At 36.0% G+C, this 17,405-nt stretch overlaps 3 protein-coding genes across 6 annotated transcripts; 1 reads left to right on the top strand and 2 right to left on the bottom strand.

The window, feature by feature from the left end:
* The first annotated feature begins 14 nt into the window (after positions 1-14).
* LOC105838615 lies at positions 15-2,039 on the top strand. Of its 2 annotated transcripts, XM_012684305.3 has the most exons (3): positions 15-738; positions 844-1,382; positions 1,469-2,039. In XM_012684305.3, the coding sequence occupies exons 1-3, from the start codon at positions 48-50 to the stop codon at positions 1,547-1,549; spliced, it is 1,311 nt and encodes a 436-aa protein (XP_012539759.1). In that variant the 5' UTR covers positions 15-47; the 3' UTR covers positions 1,550-2,039. The 2 variants fall into 2 exon arrangements, with proteins under 2 accessions (XP_012539759.1, XP_036142006.1); XM_036286113.1 differs by having other exon boundaries at positions 844-2,039.
* Positions 2,040-2,603: 564 nt separating this feature from the next.
* LOC114253996 (heat shock 70 kDa protein cognate 4) lies at positions 2,604-7,162 on the bottom strand. 3 transcript variants are annotated; one of them, XM_036286106.1, is made up of 4 exons: positions 7,021-7,162; positions 6,125-6,379; positions 3,461-4,705; positions 2,604-3,337 (listed from the first exon to the last, which is right to left on the bottom strand). In XM_036286106.1, exons 2-4 carry the CDS (start codon positions 6,327-6,329, stop codon positions 2,853-2,855), a joined length of 1,935 nt encoding a protein of 644 aa, XP_036141999.1. In that variant the 5' UTR covers positions 6,330-6,379; positions 7,021-7,162; the 3' UTR covers positions 2,604-2,852. The 3 variants fall into 3 exon arrangements, with proteins under 3 accessions (XP_036141999.1, XP_036142001.1, XP_036142000.1); XM_036286108.1 differs by having other exon boundaries at positions 7,011-7,152; XM_036286107.1 differs by lacking the exon at positions 7,021-7,162 and adding an exon at positions 6,467-6,752.
* Positions 7,163-9,542: 2,380 nt separating this feature from the next.
* LOC118645290 (protein tyrosine phosphatase domain-containing protein 1-like) lies at positions 9,543-10,548 on the bottom strand. Its single transcript, XM_036286087.1, has 2 exons — positions 10,536-10,548; positions 9,543-9,808 (listed from the first exon to the last, which is right to left on the bottom strand). The coding sequence occupies exons 1-2, from the start codon at positions 10,546-10,548 to the stop codon at positions 9,627-9,629; spliced, it is 195 nt and encodes a 64-aa protein (XP_036141980.1). The 3' UTR covers positions 9,543-9,626.
* Positions 10,549-17,405: the final 6,857 nt, after the last annotated feature.

Below are 17,405 nucleotides of genomic sequence, written 5' to 3'. Positions count from 1 at the left end.
AATGTGATCAGCAGCCATACTCGTTTGCCAGAAAATACGAGGCAAGAATGGAAGCGGACACCCAGGTACAAATGGAAGACAACTCGCCCTCGATAGAGCACAGCTTACGTCCAATATCGTACACCTCTTGGCTCCTGGGTGTCGGCGTGGCACGTCCGCGAAAGTGTCCCAAGACTGTTACGCTAATCCTACGTATCATTCACCTGGTCGTGTGCTCCGTTATCGTGGTATACGGCGCGATAGACTTCTTTACTTTCGGTAGCGTCTTCAAGAGCGACATATTCAAGATCATGTACTACATGAACAAGGTGATGTGCTACACATCGGCATATTATTATGTTTATCATGGAATCGGCCAGTACGGCAAGTGGCCGGAGCTGATGGACAGAATGAAGGAGCTGGATCAGAAGATCAGGAGGGAAACCCCCATGAGTGACCGACCTATAAAAAACGTAGAAGCAATAGCGATTCTCGCGACGTTCGCATGCGGTCCTATGTCCCTGACCGTGCACTCTCTGTATTATTATTTTATACATCCCGAGGACATCTTTGCGTCCGACTTGCTGCTCTACTACACGATAGCTCAGTCATTGATCAACAGCTTTGTCTTCGACGTCATCGTCTATGTGCTGTATCACAGATTCCAAACGATAAATGGACTGATCGGTCAATTGGATGAGATATATGGTGCGCCATGGATCGCGCTCAAGATCAGACGCATCAGAGAATTGCACACCGGTAGGTACTTCTGCAAATTATTATCTGTTATATTGTAATTTAATAGATGAGATTGCAATATTATTAGAGACGTAATGTCAAATCATAAAATTTATTATTATACAGGTATTTGCGATCTCGTCACCATGATAAACAACATTCACGGCATTCATCTTCTTCTCTGTTCGGCGAACTGCTTCACCATGGTCGTAGCTACACTTTTCAGGATCTACATGAGTGTCGTGGAGAAAAATTACGGGTTCATACTAATAAATAACATCCTTTGGATTCTGTATGCTGCACAATTTGGTCTAATGTGCTGGATTTGCACACGCACGCGTCAAGAATCCGACAGGACCGGGATACTGATATATATGATTGTACTTAATTGCAAGCCTACGAATCTCGGTAAGGTAAACGGTTCGAGAAATCAATTAAATCTAGAGGTGCGGCCGTCACTGGAAGGCCCGGACGGCGAGCAAAATTCTAATCGGAGCAGCAATTATAACCTGAACTACGTAGTCATGGAGAATCTCTTGCGCAAAAACCTGGACCGAGACTGTGTCAGAAATGAAATTAACGATTTTTCAATTCAGCTGCAACAACATCGAGTAGCATTTACGGCCTACGATTTCTTCGAAATGAACAACGCTCTACTCAGTGGTGTGAGTAGACAATTTATTTACTTCATTATAATGTATGTAGGATTAACTTCAGATATAATATCAAATAAAGTAAACTTATTTTTCAGTTTGTCGGAGCGATCACTACTTATCTAATAATCCTCGTTCAATTTTATCGACCCGATAATTCAAATATGCAATTAAATTGAAATTGCTAAAAAAAATTATTGTAATAAAGAGATTGTGGTAAGATATACCACCACACACTACAGAAAAAAAGTAATATAACCAATAATATGTAGTTGCGGGATGCCAAATACAGGTAATACTCAATACAATAATATTTGCTGTTAATGCAAGTACAATGTTGATACTGCAATAGCATATATTATTGTATTGAGTACATCTATAGTTTGCAGTCCGCAACTATACATATCTTATTGAATATTACATTTTTTTCCGTGTATACACCATATACTATACACTAAAACTTAATATATATTTGATTACTTTTTAAGTAGAGTTTCCTTTGCCAGCTTACATATTTTCTACTTCAAAAGCTTGTTTTTTCAAATATACATATGTATTATTGTGAAAAACGCATCTTGATAAAGATCTTGTGTTTCAATACCACTTTTATCAATTAAAATTATACATTTTTTAATTTTAGCAAAATATAATGATACATATTTATATATATACAATTTTTTTAAATAAAATTCCTTTCTCTAATTTGTAAGTTGCTTCTTTGTAATGATATTAATGAAACTTTTCAATTAATTTTTAATATTGGTAAAAATGTGATGTCACGCCTTACGTTCAACTCGACATGCACGTGTTACCATTTTACAATATTTTTACATGCAGAATTGAAAACGACACTAATCTATAAATTTTTGAACAAGTCATGCACCGCAATGTCGAGCCTACTTTGCGTACATTCATGTAATTCAAGAATCTTTTTTTTAGAATATTTGGAAAAAAGTTGCAACACACCATAGAGACATTTTTTTTCAAACATTTTTTTTGGTTTCTTTCAATTTCCAGAGTTTTAAATTTAAACATTTATAGTAAGAGAAAAAATATATGTAAAATATGAAAATCTATTAAACTATTAAAGTTTTTGTACAAAAAATTATAATACAAAATATGACCTATTTTTTCGACAAAAACAGAAAGCTTTCTTAAGAGTCTCAAAAATATATTCGCCTTACATGATATTTTAGTTACGATTCTAATTATAATTGAGATAAAAAAACAATATTTTTTAAACTAATATTAAATTTTAATAAATATTTGTTGTAACAAACTTATCTTTTATACAATATAATACACTACAATAACATCACATACAGTTCATAAAATCTTCATAAAATAAAAACATCTTATTTTTACAAAGAGTGACTTTAAATGAGTATGTCAAAGCTGATAATACGTGCTCTTGAATAAAACAAAATGAAATGAAATTTAATATCGTTGAAGTAGTAAGAAAAAACAATCGTTCGATTTAATTTAGTCGACTTCCTCGATGGTTGGTCCGCCAGCACCACCGGAACCAGGATTGGGTCCTGGTCCGCCAGCACCAGGGAAACCACCAGGTGCTCCACCACTTTGATAGAGTTTCGTGACGATAGGATTGCAAATTGCTTCCAGTTCCTTCTGCTTGTCGACGAACTCTTCCTTCTCCGCCAACTGATTAGCATCTAACCAAGAGATGATCTCGTTGCACTTGGAAAGAACCTTTTCCTTGTCAGACGCATCAATCTTATCTTTGACTTTGTCGTCTTCTATTGTGCTCTTCATGTTGAAGCAATAAGACTCGAGGGAATTCTTGGCGGAAATCCTCTCTCGCTGTTGCTCATCTTCCGATCGATACTGCTCAGCTTCGTTCACCATCCTCTCTATATCCTCTTTCGACAAGCGACCTTTGTCGTTGGTAATTGTAATCTTGTTCTCTTTACCTGTAGATTTCTCGATCGCAGAAACGTTCAATATGCCTACAAGATAAAATACAGAAACGTGCATTAGAAAATGTTATTTAAATTATTGCAACGTTATTAACATTCAAAGAATGATATCCTCAATTTAAAGTTACCAATATTTGCAGCATTGTAACTTACCGTTGGCATCGATATCGAAGGTGACTTCAATTTGCGGTACCCCTCTAGGCGCCGGAGGTATACCAGTCAACTCGAATTTGCCGAGAATATTGTTATCCTTCGTCATCGCTCTCTCTCCCTCGTAGACTTGAATAAGTACTCCCGGTTGATTGTCGGAATACGTTGTAAACGTCTGGGTCTGTTTCGTTGGTATCGTCGTATTCCTCTTGATCAAGGTGGTCATGACGCCACCAGCGGTCTCAATACCCAATGACAACGGTGTCACGTCCAGCAGAAGTAAATCTTGGACCGCTTCGGATTTGTCACCATGTAAAATCGCCGCCTGAACTGCCGCGCCGTAGGCAACAGCCTCATCCGGATTAATAGATTTGTTTAATTCCTTGCCATTGAAGAAATCTTGAAGTAGCTTTTGAATCTTTGGTATCCTGGTCGAGCCACCGACTAGAACGATACTGTGAACCTGTGCCTTGTCCATCTTCGCGTCTCTAAGCGCCTTCTCCACGGGTTCAAGGGTGCTTCTAAACAGATCCGCACAAAGCTCCTCGAACCTGGCCCTGGTAATTGACGTGTAGAAATCTATACCCTCGAACAACGAATCGATCTCGATGCTCGCCTGCGTCGACGAGCTCAGCGTTCTCTTCGCTCTCTCACAGGCGGTCCTCAAGCGTCTTAGAGCTCTCTTGTTGGTATTCAGTTCCTTTTTGTACTTCCTCTTGAACTCCTGCACGAAGTGGTTCACCATTCGATTGTCAAAGTCCTCACCGCCGAGATGCGTGTCGCCGGCCGTAGATTTCACCTCAAAGATGCCGTCCTCGATCGTCAGGATCGACACGTCGAAGGTACCACCGCCTAAGTCGAAGATCAGAACATTCTTCTCACCCGCAGCTTTCTTGTCAAGACCATACGCTATCGCGGCGGCCGTGGGCTCGTTTATTATCCTGAGGACATTCAGACCAGCAATAGCGCCGGCATCTTTAGTTGCCTGCCTCTGAGAGTCATTGAAGTAAGCCGGTACTGTGATGACTGCGTTCGTTATAGTCTTGCCCAGGTAAGCCTCCGCCGTCTCCTTCATCTTCGTTAGGACCATGGAAGATACCTCCTCGGGGAAGAAGGTCTTCATCTCTCCCTTGTAGGATACCTCGATCTTGGGCTTGCCACCTTCGTTGACCACCGTGAATGGCCAGTGCTTCATATCGCTCTGAACCGTCGCATCGTCGAAGCGACGACCAATTAAGCGCTTTGCGTCTTTAGAGAAAAATGACAAAAAAGACTTGTAAGTTGTCTATTTCTTCAAAAGTTATTTGTTCTTAGAAGAAGAGGATCCTGTGGATTGTATCGGATGACGAGGAAATGATTGTGGATTGTTGAATTATCGCCGAGCCGAGGAAAATGAAACTGTTCAATACTTGCCAGTGGATTTCAACACAACTCGTACAAAGATCATTTAGTGCCAGTAAAAATTGTGGAACAATTTACTTACCGCAATAATTTTAATCGTGCAAAGATTCGTAAAATAATTATCATAATATATGTAGAACACAATATGTATAAAATGTTTACATATACCAAATATATATACATATAATATAGATAATTATTTATATCTTTAATATGTATATTTAAAAAAATATATGATAATAGAAAAAATACATTTAAAAAAATTTTTATTACACATTTTTTAAATATATGCATTATATATAAACGATTATCCTTAATATGCTTTGACATATATATAATGTATATATATTTAAAGAATCTATAATAAAAATATATATCTTTTATTTTCACATATTTTTTAAAGTAAACATTAAAAACGTACGAACTATTATCTTTAGTATACGCTCGTATATGTATTTATTATTCAGTGTATAAAAAATTAAACGAGCCCGATATTGAGCAATGAATATGTCGCCTGAGTCACTTTGATTTATGATTCGACGTACGGCATTGGTAGCTGGCACACAAATTAGGATTACATAAAACTATGATGTATAAACATCGAAAACGGCCGGCTATAAAGTAAAGGATAGACGGTGGTCAGAGGAGGAAGGAGGAAATTGCGTACATACATTGTATACATACGGACAAATGCAACATGTACGGAGGCATGCGCGTCATCACGCAAGGTCACGTTGCAAGTAAAAACGCGACTGGAGACGATTCGATCTCCGAGCACGGAAAGTTTCGCGTTCGATCGATCTCGAATAATTTAAAAACGAAAAACATACAATTCTCCGTCTTAAAAGAAAAATCAACACGGAGGTTTCCAACACGTCGCAGACGTTTATCACAAAACCGCGAAATATTCAAATGTTATCGCACAAATAGCTTTGTAAATCGTAAATCTTGGTTGTTATGTAAATCAATCGAATATTCCCTCGTCAATCTTTCGGAAACTCAAACGAGTAAAAATTTCATTCGTCTCCGAGGGAATTTACCGAATCGATTCGATCGATAGATCGTCAATCAGTAGCTAGATATATAATTTAATATTAAAATAATTCGACGAGTCAAAAATTTAATAACGCGTCAGAGAACTACATTCAAATCAATAGAGAGAGATGCGGCGCAATAGATAAGCCATCCGGATCTCTTATCGGGTCACCTGGCGGACGAATCTGCGACGCAAAAGCCTGGACAACGCAAGAAGCGACTTGTACTTACCGAAGATGGTGTTGCTGGGATTCATGGCGACCTGATTCTTCGCCGCATCACCGATCAGCCTCTCGGTGTCGGTGAAGGCCACGTAACTCGGCGTGGTGCGGTTACCCTGGTCATTGGCGATGATCTCGACCTTTCCATGCTGGAAGACACCCACGCACGAGTACGTGGTACCCAGGTCAATTCCGACTGCCGGTGCTTTCGACATCGTTCCGCAGTCTCTCTTCTCTTCCGCTCAACAGTCTCGATTGGCGATCACTGAAACGTGACAACAAGGTACATGTATACATATGAGCAGTAAAAAAAAAAAATAAAGAAAACAGCTTGATTCATTGGCGCAATTACTCTCGAGGGATCGTCACGAAAATAACGTCGGCGCAATAAATATGTGTGTCGTCTTGAGTTTCGCGTGTCGGATTTCCTCAACGTAATTCGACTGCGGAAAATCTCCCTCGCGAAAATGTATCTTGAAACGGCGCGGAGCGACCTTGCTGCGAGAGGAAACGATTACGGGAGGAAGTAAACTTTAAGCGCCCTCGCGATGTCACGTCAGTCGCTTTTTGAAAGCTCGACCTTTGAAGCTCGATCGTCAATTGCCGTGTCGCTAATTTTCCGGAAAATCTCGAATATCACGATAAGTTAATCGCTCGCACAATTATTTGCATCATCTGAGCTTCTTGAGCTTTCACCCTAGCAAGATAACAAACACATCGGATCGAAATGCGAAGGGAAACGGAAACGATTAGCGAAGTTGTCGGGAAAAAAAAAATGGTGCTACGCGTCCTCGAAACTTCTAGATGAAAATCTCGGCAACGCTGACGCGGTTAATTTTCGACGCACAGGATCGACGACACAATTATCTCACACAAGATCGAACGATATTACTCACAAGCACCCACCTCGTAATAGTTTTTCTGATACGTTGAAAATTTGATTCGATTTGCTCAACACTTATCGCGTATCGCGTCGCGTACACTTGTTGCACTCGTGCACTCTGTCGCGCTGGTTACGAAACTAATGACGCACCGCGCGCCACCGTGCCTTTAATATACCGAATCGCCCGCTTCGAGAACCTTCCGCGGGTGACCAATCAGAGCGCGAGATTTCGCGAGAGTCCTCGAGACGTTTCCATTGACGGGCGGCGCCGGCGCGAGAGCGAGAGAGGAAGAGAGAGAGGGCGCAACAAGCTAGACGCGCGGGTGGAAGAGAGATGGGACGTGGGAAGGAAATATGGAAAGATGATGCCAGAATAAATGTATACGAGTATCGCTAGAAGATTCGCGACTATAATTAGCATCGCGCTAACCGCGTCGATGAAATAATGAATAAAGGTTTTGCCTTGTTTTTGCTAGATGCGCTTAATTGCGCGTACGAAGTGCTCGCGGTTGTTCGAGCACTTTCTAGGAAACGCGCATTTGCGCGGAGAGACGCTCGCTAGCATTCGAGAAGACACGGGATCGCGTGTCGAAGTTTCGTTATTTATTCTCGCTAGCTAGAATACTAGCCCTCGTTTCTTCGATCTCTCGAGTTCGTACCATGAGAAATAGAAATGAACACTGTGTAATATGCAAAGAGACACATCCTTACAAAAATTTAACTCTCATAAAAAGCTGGATTTATAGACTAATAAATAACAATTTCAATGTAAAGAATAATTAGTTCATGTTTGACGCAGAATTAAATGTAAAAAATGTCATTTATATTTTTTAAGAATTTTTATAAAGACTTCTGAAAAACCGGATGTTAACGCTTTGCATAAAATAAAATAAAATTTCTATATGGACGATTTAATCGATAGTGAGATAGAGTGTAAAAAACCTAAGTCACTTTTTTTTAAGTACACTGTAAATTTATATGCTTTTTATACCTTTATTTTATTTTATTTATCAAATCACCTCACCTCACCAATTACGTAATAAAAAACCATCTCACCGACTGCGAGATAATTACAATCAGCTGTTATCATTAGCTCGCTGATTTTTATTGTTACATCGAGAATATTGAAATCGCTAGACTAAGTAACATTATCATGCTTTAAATGCAATTAAATAGATTTTATTGTATTAAAGAAAAAAAAGATAATATTAAATTTAGAATATATGTAATATTTCCATATTTCTTTCCCATGTAAAATATTTCTTTTTTTTTTTTTAATATTATTTGCTGTATATTTTTTAAATATATTAAATAGGTCCTACTCAGTCAGAGAACGTTTGGTAAGGATTGCAAAACACAGTCTATTTAAAGATCGCCGTAAAATACTCTAAGCGATTCTAATTTAAACCTTACTGAATGTACAGTAAAAATAACCGCCTCGAAGATAACGCTTAACAAAAATTATTATTTTCAGCGTCATCTAAATAAAATAATCGCAAACTGAATAACACTTTATCAACAGGAAATTACAAAAATTAACAATTTTTATCAAATCGGATAATTATAAAGAACGTTTAGAGAAAGTTATTAAAACTTAATTTTTTTTTCTTTTGTAGGTTTAATTAATGTGTCCCATCCGTTGGGGATATCGGACACTGTTGACTGTATTACTATTGTAGCTATTCACTTCTGTATTGGTGTATGTAGATATGTGTGTGTGTGTGTATGTGTCGTATATATGTAAATGGTTCGGTTATGGGTGAGTGTATGTGTTTGTCCGCATTGTAATGAGCTCGGGTCCGTGTAGGTTTGCTATGCCCAGTGACAGTGCGGTACGATCACCCCTGCGCGTTAAAACTTAATTACTTTAGGTTAAGGTTACTTTAAGCAGAGAGGAACTTGAGAGCGATCATCGCTTTAGGTGTTTTCATCCATCAGCGCCTCTATGTGCACAAAATGTGATTGAACTATGTAGTCAAATATCTATATATGAATTCCGTAGGTAATGTGCATGACTTTTTGGGTCTCTTCTATACTATGTCCACATTTATTTGATTCTGTTTCATGCTATACCCGTAAATTTTACAATTACATGCATTCATATTTTAAATCTGTTTTATGCAAATGTGCATAATCGTGTTCTATAAATGTGCAATACTGACACTGTACAGATATAGCAAGGATCAACAGAACCAATATTTTATCTCGCATCACGTTTATCACATTTCATTTTGTTTCACATATACATGATAAAAATTCACTCACCGATTGCTGTCGCTGCTCCTGCTGCTGCTGCTGCTGCTGCTACTGCTACATTCCTTTTCCGGAATACCAAGTCGCTCCATGGATGCCGCTTTCTGCTGACATCATCCTGCTATTTCGAACCGAACGGATTGCGTATCCTCCTCGAGCGAATACGCGCACACGAAACTTTGCCTGGAACAAAAATCAACATGGCACGAAAGTGGCGGACGTCACGTAACTTTGTGGAAACGCAGGCCGATTAACATTGTCAAACAGATGATTAAATTTGAAGATTTATGTTTGAGATTTTCTATTTAGGAAACGGTGTTTTCGAAAATTAATTTATTCATCCACATTGCTCTCACACTATCATACATTTAAAAAACTATGATAACTGTAAAGGATGTAACTGGGTCAAATGCATTGTACGAAAAATCGATTTACCGGCATGACAGTGAATGGCAACTCTTCCTTCTTGCACAGCGAAAGCTACAACTTTGACCATGTCCAAAAGTTTTCCCACCGTAGCGCTACCGTAATCTTTCAAGGCAAAATTATAATAGTAAACTGCAACACACAGATTTTCACGTGATTGTAATTGAGACAGCTTGAGTTTACAACTTTTCTATCAAGAAATAATAAGAGTGGCAGCAAATTATTTTAAAACTTTTCTTTCTCTCTCTACAGATATACGCGTTTACTGCATTGTTACTATATTATAAAACACTTCGATCTACCTGGTGGTTGTTAGGATTGGGGAAGAAACGCTCCCACACGATAGTCTACATTCGTTTAACACAAGGACAACCACTTTCTTCCATTTTCGCTATTATTCTTGTTAATTTAAAAGTAAAATTCTTTGCCGTTTCATTTTTTCGTCATGATTTTATAATATACATATAATCATGTAAATGTGAAATACAATACAGTAAGAATGATTTGAATAAGTAATTTTTTTAAACGTTACATTATTTGCAATGTATTACACAATAGCGGAAACAATTTCGATTTTTAAAACATAAATACATAAAATATTAATATATTGCTTTATTTATCCATTAATAAGAAAGTTATTAAAGATAAATATAAATTTTTAAAAATTATTAAACTACAAGTTATACCTTTCTATATCTAATTTGATATTATAGCAAAAATATATTTAAAAAGCAATTAACATTTTTTAAAATTATTCTTGATAACTGAATAATCAAATAAATTTACAGTAATTAATAAATATTGCAAACTAATGTTAGTAAGTATTTTTAATACTTTAATACTTATTTTTAATGCTTACTGTTGTTTTTCATAAAAACGCATCATTATTCTGTTTCGCTCGCTATACAGTTTTTGCTAGTTCTCTTTTTTTCTCCTGCCGTCGGCACAGAATTCGCGAGACGCGCAAAATGCAAACAGTTTTGATCACTTTTTTTGACAGTTCTCAATAGTTCTCGCACACTTTTGATCTATTTTATACGTTTTAATAACAATTCCGTTAATTAATTATTTTTAAACAATTTTCCATTCCGACACCTGTCACTGCATTCAGCAGAGGTATGAGGTGCAAACAGATTCCGACGGGAGTCGGAATGGAAAATTGTTAAAAAATAATTAATTGACGGAATTGTTATTAAAACGCATGGAATAAATCGGAACTATGCGAGAACTATTGAGAACTGTCAAAAAATAATCGAAATTGTTTGCACTTTATCTCTCGCGAATGCGGTGCCGACGGCAAGAGAAAAAAATTTTGAAATATAATTAATTAATAAAATTATTTATTATAACGCACGGAAATAATCGAGGCTATGTGAGAACTAGTGAAAACTATTGTTGAAATAATAATCGACCCTGTTTGCATCTCATACTTCTGCTGAATGCAGTGACAGGTGTCGAAATGGAAAATTGTTTAAAAATAATTTATTGACGGAATTGTTATTAAAACTTACGAAATAGGTCGAAACTGTGCGAGAACTATTGAAAATTGTAAAAAAAGTGATCGAAACAGCACTTTGCGTCTCGCGAGTAATGTGCCGACGGCAGGAGAAAAAAGTTTTAAAAAATAATTAATTAATTAAATTATTTATTATAACGCACGGAAATGGTCGAGGCTATGTGAGAACTAGTGAAAACTATTGTTGAAATAATAATGGACCCTGTTTGCATCTCATACTTCTGCTGAATGCAGTGACAGGAGTCGAAATGGAAAATTGTTTAAAAATAATTTATTGACGGAATTGTTATTAAAACTTATGAAATAGGTCGAAACTGTGCGAGAACTATTGAGAACTGTAAAAAAAAGTGATCAAAACAGCACTTTGCGTCTCGCGAATAATGTGCCGACGGCAGGAGAAAAAAGTTTTAAAAAATAATTAATTAATAAAATTATTTATTATAACGCACGGAAATAATCGAGGCTATGTGAGAACTAGTGAAAACTATTGTTGAAATAATAATGGACCCTGTTTGCATCTCATACTTCTGCTGAATGCAGTGACAGGAGTCGAAATGGAAAATTGTTTAAAAATAATTTATTGACGGAATTGTTATTAAAACTTATGAAATAGGTCGAAACTGTGCGAGAACTATTGAGAACTGTAAAAAAAGTGATCAAAACAGCACTTTGCGTCTCGCGAATAATGTGCCGACGGCAGGAGAAAAAAGTTTTAAAAAATAATTAATTAATAAAATTATTTATTATAACGCACGGAAATAATCGAGGCTATGTGAGAACTAGTGAAAACTATTGTTGAAATAATAATGGACCCTGTTTGCATCTCATACTTCTGCTGAATGCAGTGACAGGAGTCGAAATGGAAAATTGTTTAAAAATAATTTATTGACGGAATTGTTATTAAAACTTATGAAATAGGTCGAAACTGTGCGAGAACTATTGAGAACTGTAAAAAAAGTGATCAAAACAGCACTTTGCGTCTCGCGAATAATGTGCCGACGGCAGGAGAAAAAAGTTTTAAAAAATAATTAATTAATAAAATTATTTATTATAACGCACGGAAATAATCGAGGCTATGTGAGAACTAGTGAAAACTATTGTTGAAATAATAATCGACCCTGTTTGCATCTCATACTTCTGCTGAATGCAGTGACAGGTGTCGAAATGGAAAATTGTTTAAAAATAATTTATTGACGGAATTGTTATTAAAACTTACGAAATAGGTCGAAACTGTGCGAGAACTATTGAAAATTGTAAAAAAAGTGATCGAAACAGCACTTTGCGTCTCGCGAATAATGTGCCGACGGCAGGAGAAAAGTTTTAAAAAATAATTAATTGATAAAATTATTTATTATAACGCACGGAAATGGTCGAGGCTATGTGACAACTAGTGAAAACTATTGTTGAAATAATAATCGACCCTGTTTTCATCTCATACTTCTGCTGAATGCAGTGACAGGAGTCGAAATGGAAAATTGTTTAAAAATAATTTATTGACGGAATTGTTATTAAAACTTATGAAATAGGTCGAAACTGTGCGAGAACTATTGAGAACTGTAAAAAAAGTGATCAAAACAGCACTTTGCGTCTCGCGAATAATGTGCCGACGGCAGGAGAAAAAAGTTTTAAAAAATAATTAATTAATAAAATTATTTATTATAACGCACGGAAATAATCGAGGCTATGTGAGAACTAGTGAAAACTATTGTTGAAATAATAATCGACCCTGTTTGCATCTCATACTTCTGCTGAATGCAGTGACAGGTGTCGAAATGGAAAATTGTTTAAAAATAATTTATTGACGGAATTGTTATTAAAACTTACGAAATAGGTCGAAACTGTGCGAGAACTATTGAAAATTGTAAAAAAAGTGATCGAAACAGCACTTTGCGTCTCGCGAATAATGTGCCGACGGCAGGAGAAAAGTTTTAAAAAATAATTAATTGATAAAATTATTTATTATAACGCACGGAAATGGTCGAGGCTATGTGACAACTAGTGAAAACTATTGTTGAAATAATAATCGACCCTGTTTTCATCTCATACTTCTGCTGAATGCAGTGACAGGAGTCGAAATGGAAAATTGTTTAAAAATAATTTATTGACGGAATTGTTATTAAAACTTATGAAATAGGTCGAAACTGTGCGAGAACTATTGAGAACTGTAAAAAAAGTGATCAAAACAGCACTTTGCGTCTCGCGAGTAATGTGCCGACGGCAGGAGAAAAGTTTTAAAAAATAATTAATTAATAAAATTATTTATTATAACGCACGGAAATAATCGAGGCTATGTGAGAACTAGTGAAAACTATTGTTGAAATAATAATCGACCCTGTTTGCATCTCATACTTCTGCTGAATGCAGTGACAGGAGTCGAAATGGAAAATTGTTTAAAAATAATTTATTGACGGAATTGTTATTAAAACTTACGAAATAGGTCGAAACTGTGCGAGAACTATTGAAAATTGTAAAAAAAGTGATCGAAACAGCACTTTGCGTCTCGCGAATAATGTGCCGACGGCAGGAGAAAAGTTTTAAAAAATAATTAATTGATAAAATTATTTATTATAACGCACGGAAATGGTCGAGGCTATGTGACAACTAGTGAAAACTATTGTTGAAATAATAATCGACCCTGTTTGCATCTCATACTTCTGCTGAATGCAGTGACAGGAGTCGAAATGGAAAATTGTTTAAAAATAATTTATTGACGGAATTGTTATTAAAACTTACGAAATAGGTCGAAACTGTGCGAGAACTATTGAAAATTGTAAAAAAAGTGATCGAAACAGCACTTTGCGTCTCGCGAATAATGTGCCGACGGCAGGAGAAAAGTTTTAAAAAATAATTAATTGATAAAATTATTTATTATAACGCACGGAAATGGTCGAGGCTATGTGAGAACTAGTGAAAACTATTGTTGAAATAATAATGGACCCTGTTTGCATCTCATACTTCTGCTGAATGCAGTGACAGGTGTCGAAATGGAAAATTGTTTAAAAATAATTTATTGACGGAATTGTTATTAAAACTTACGAAATAGGTCGAAACTGTGCGAGAACTATTGAAAATTGTAAAAAAAGTGATCGAAACAGCACTTTGCGTCTCGCGAGTAATGTGCCGACGGCAGGAGAAAAAAGTTTTAAAAAATAATTAATTAATTAAATTATTTATTATAACGCACGGAAATGGTCGAGGCTATGTGAGAACTAGTGAAAACTATTGTTGAAATAATAATGGACCCTGTTTGCATCTCATACTTCTGCTGAATGCAGTGACAGGAGTCGAAATGGAAAATTGTTTAAAAATAATTTATTGACGGAATTGTTATTAAAACTTATGAAATAGGTCGAAACTGTGCGAGAACTATTGAGAACTGTAAAAAAAGTGATCAAAACAGCACTTTGCGTCTCGCGAATAATGTGCCGACGGCAGGAGAAAAAAGTTTTAAAAAATAATTAATTAATAAAATTATTTATTATAACGCACGGAAATAATCGAGGCTATGTGAGAACTAGTGAAAACTATTGTTGAAATAATAATCGACCCTGTTTGCATCTCATACTTCTGCTGAATGCAGTGACAGGTGTCGAAATGGAAAATTGTTTAAAAATAATTTATTGACGGAATTGTTATTAAAACTTACGAAATAGGTCGAAACTGTGCGAGAACTATTGAAAATTGTAAAAAAAGTGATCGAAACAGCACTTTGCGTCTCGCGAATAATGTGCCGACGGCAGGAGAAAAGTTTTAAAAAATAATTAATTGATAAAATTATTTATTATAACGCACGGAAATGGTCGAGGCTATGTGACAACTAGTGAAAACTATTGTTGAAATAATAATCGACCCTGTTTTCATCTCATACTTCTGCTGAATGCAGTGACAGGAGTCGAAATGGAAAATTGTTTAAAAATAATTTATTGACGGAATTGTTATTAAAACTTATGAAATAGGTCGAAACTGTGCGAGAACTATTGAGAACTGTAAAAAAAGTGATCAAAACAGCACTTTGCGTCTCGCGAGTAATGTGCCGACGGCAGGAGAAAAGTTTTAAAAAATAATTAATTAATAAAATTATTTATTATAACGCACGGAAATAATCGAGGCTATGTGAGAACTAGTGAAAACTATTGTTGAAATAATAATCGACCCTGTTTGCATCTCATACTTCTGCTGAATGCAGTGACAGGTGTCGAAATGGAAAATTGTTTAAAAATAATTTATTGACGGAATTGTTATTAAAACTTACGAAATAGGTCGAAACTGTGCGAGAACTATTGAAAATTGTAAAAAAAGTGATCGAAACAGCACTTTGCGTCTCGCGAGTAATGTGCCGACGGCAGGAGAAAAAAGTTTTAAAAAATAATTAATTAATAAAATTATTTATTATAACGCACGGAAATGGTCGAGGCTATGTGAGAACTAGTGAAAACTATTGTTGAAATAATAATGGACCCTGTTTGCATCTCATACTTCTGCTGAATGCAGTGACAGGTGTCGAAATGGAAAATTGTTTAAAAATAATTTATTGACGGAATTGTTATTAAAACTTACGAAATAGGTCGAAACTGTGCGAGAACTATTGAAAATTGTAAAAAAAGTGATCGAAACAGCACTTTGCGTCTCGCGAGTAATGTGCCGACGGCAGGAGAAAAAAGTTTTAAAAAATAATTAATTAATTAAATTATTTATTATAACGCACGGAAATGGTCGAGGCTATGTGACAACTAGTGAAAACTATTGTTGAAATAATAATCGACCCTGTTTTCATCTCATACTTCTGCTGAATGCAGTGACAGGAGTCGAAATGGAAAATTGTTTAAAAATAATTTATTGACGGAATTGTTATTAAAACTTATGAAATAGGTCGAAACTGTGCGAGAACTATTGAGAACTGTAAAAAAAGTGATCAAAACAGCACTTTGCGTCTCGCGAGTAATGTGCCGACGGCAGGAGAAAAGTTTTAAAAAATAATTAATTAATAAAATTATTTATTATAACGCACGGAAATAATCGAGGCTATGTGAGAACTAGTGAAAACTATTGTTGAAATAATAATCGACCCTGTTTGCATCTCATACTTCTGCTGAATGCAGTGACAGGAGTCGAAATGGAAAATTGTTTAAAAATAATTTATTGACGGAATTGTTATTAAAACTTACGAAATAGGTCGAAACTGTGCGAGAACTATTGAAAATTGTAAAAAAAGTGATCGAAACAGCACTTTGCGTCTCGCGAATAATGTGCCGACGGCAGGAGAAAAGTTTTAAAAAATAATTAATTGATAAAATTATTTATTATAACGCACGGAAATGGTCGAGGCTATGTGACAACTAGTGAAAACTATTGTTGAAATAATAATCGACCCTGTTTGCATCTCATACTTCTGCTGAATGCAGTGACAGGAGTCGAAATGGAAAATTGTTTAAAAATAATTTATTGACGGAATTGTTATTAAAACTTATGAAATAGGTCGAAACTGTGCGAGAACTATTGAGAACTGTCAGAAAAGTGATCGAAACTGTTTGCACTTTACGCGTCTCGCGAATACTGTGCCGACGGTAGGAGAAAAAAATTCGATCATTATTCTAACGACAGTTTTCATTAGTTCTCACTTAGCCCTGACCATTTCCATGCGATTTAATAACAATTCCGTCAATTAATTATTTTTTAACAATTTTTTATTCCGACTCACTGCATTCAGCAGAGGTATGAGATGCAAACAGAGTCGATCATTATTCTAACGACAGTTTTCGCTAGTTCTCACATAGGCCCGACCATTTCCATGCGTTCTAATAAATAATTTTGTTAATTATTTTTCAAAATTATTTTCTTCTGCCGTCGGCACAGTATTCGCGAGATGCGTAAAGTGCAAACAGTTTCGATCACTTTTCTGACAGTTCTCAATAGTTCTCGCACAGTTTCGACCTATTTCATGCGTTTCAATAACAATTCCGTCAATTAATTATTTTTTAACAATTTTCCATTCCGACTTCCGTCGGAATCTGTTTGCACCTCATACCTCTGCTGAATGCAGTGACAGGAGTCGAAATAGAAAATTGTTTAAAAATAATTAATTAACGGAATTGTTATTAAAACTTATGAAATAGATCGAAACTGTGCGGAGAACTATTAAAAACTGTCAAAAAAAAGTGATCGAAACTGTTTGCACTTTGCGCGTCTCGCGAATGCGGTGCCGACGGGCGGAAT

This window comes from Monomorium pharaonis, chromosome 4 (genome assembly GCF_013373865.1).
Source record: "Monomorium pharaonis isolate MP-MQ-018 chromosome 4, ASM1337386v2, whole genome shotgun sequence".
NCBI lineage: Eukaryota > Metazoa > Arthropoda > Insecta > Hymenoptera > Formicidae > Monomorium > Monomorium pharaonis.
This window is presented reverse-complemented; position numbering and strand designations above follow the sequence as displayed.

Coding starts and splice junctions, on each gene's coding strand:
- LOC105838615 (XM_036286113.1), top strand. CDS start 48: ATGGAAGCGGACACCCAGGTACAAATGGAAGACAACTCGCCCTCGATA. Junction 739..843: donor CATCAGAGAATTGCACACCG/GTAGGTACTTCT, acceptor ATTATTATACAG/GTATTTGCGATCTCGTCACC.
- LOC114253996 (XM_036286106.1), bottom strand. CDS start 6,329: ATGTCGAAAGCACCGGCAGTCGGAATTGACCTGGGTACCACGTACTCG. Junction 4,706..6,124: donor TCCCAGCAACACCATCTTCG/GTAAGTACAAGT, acceptor TTTTCTCTAAAG/ACGCAAAGCGCTTAATTGGT. Junction 3,338..3,460: donor CTTCGATATCGATGCCAACG/GTAAGTTACAAT, acceptor TTTATCTTGTAG/GCATATTGAACGTTTCTGCG.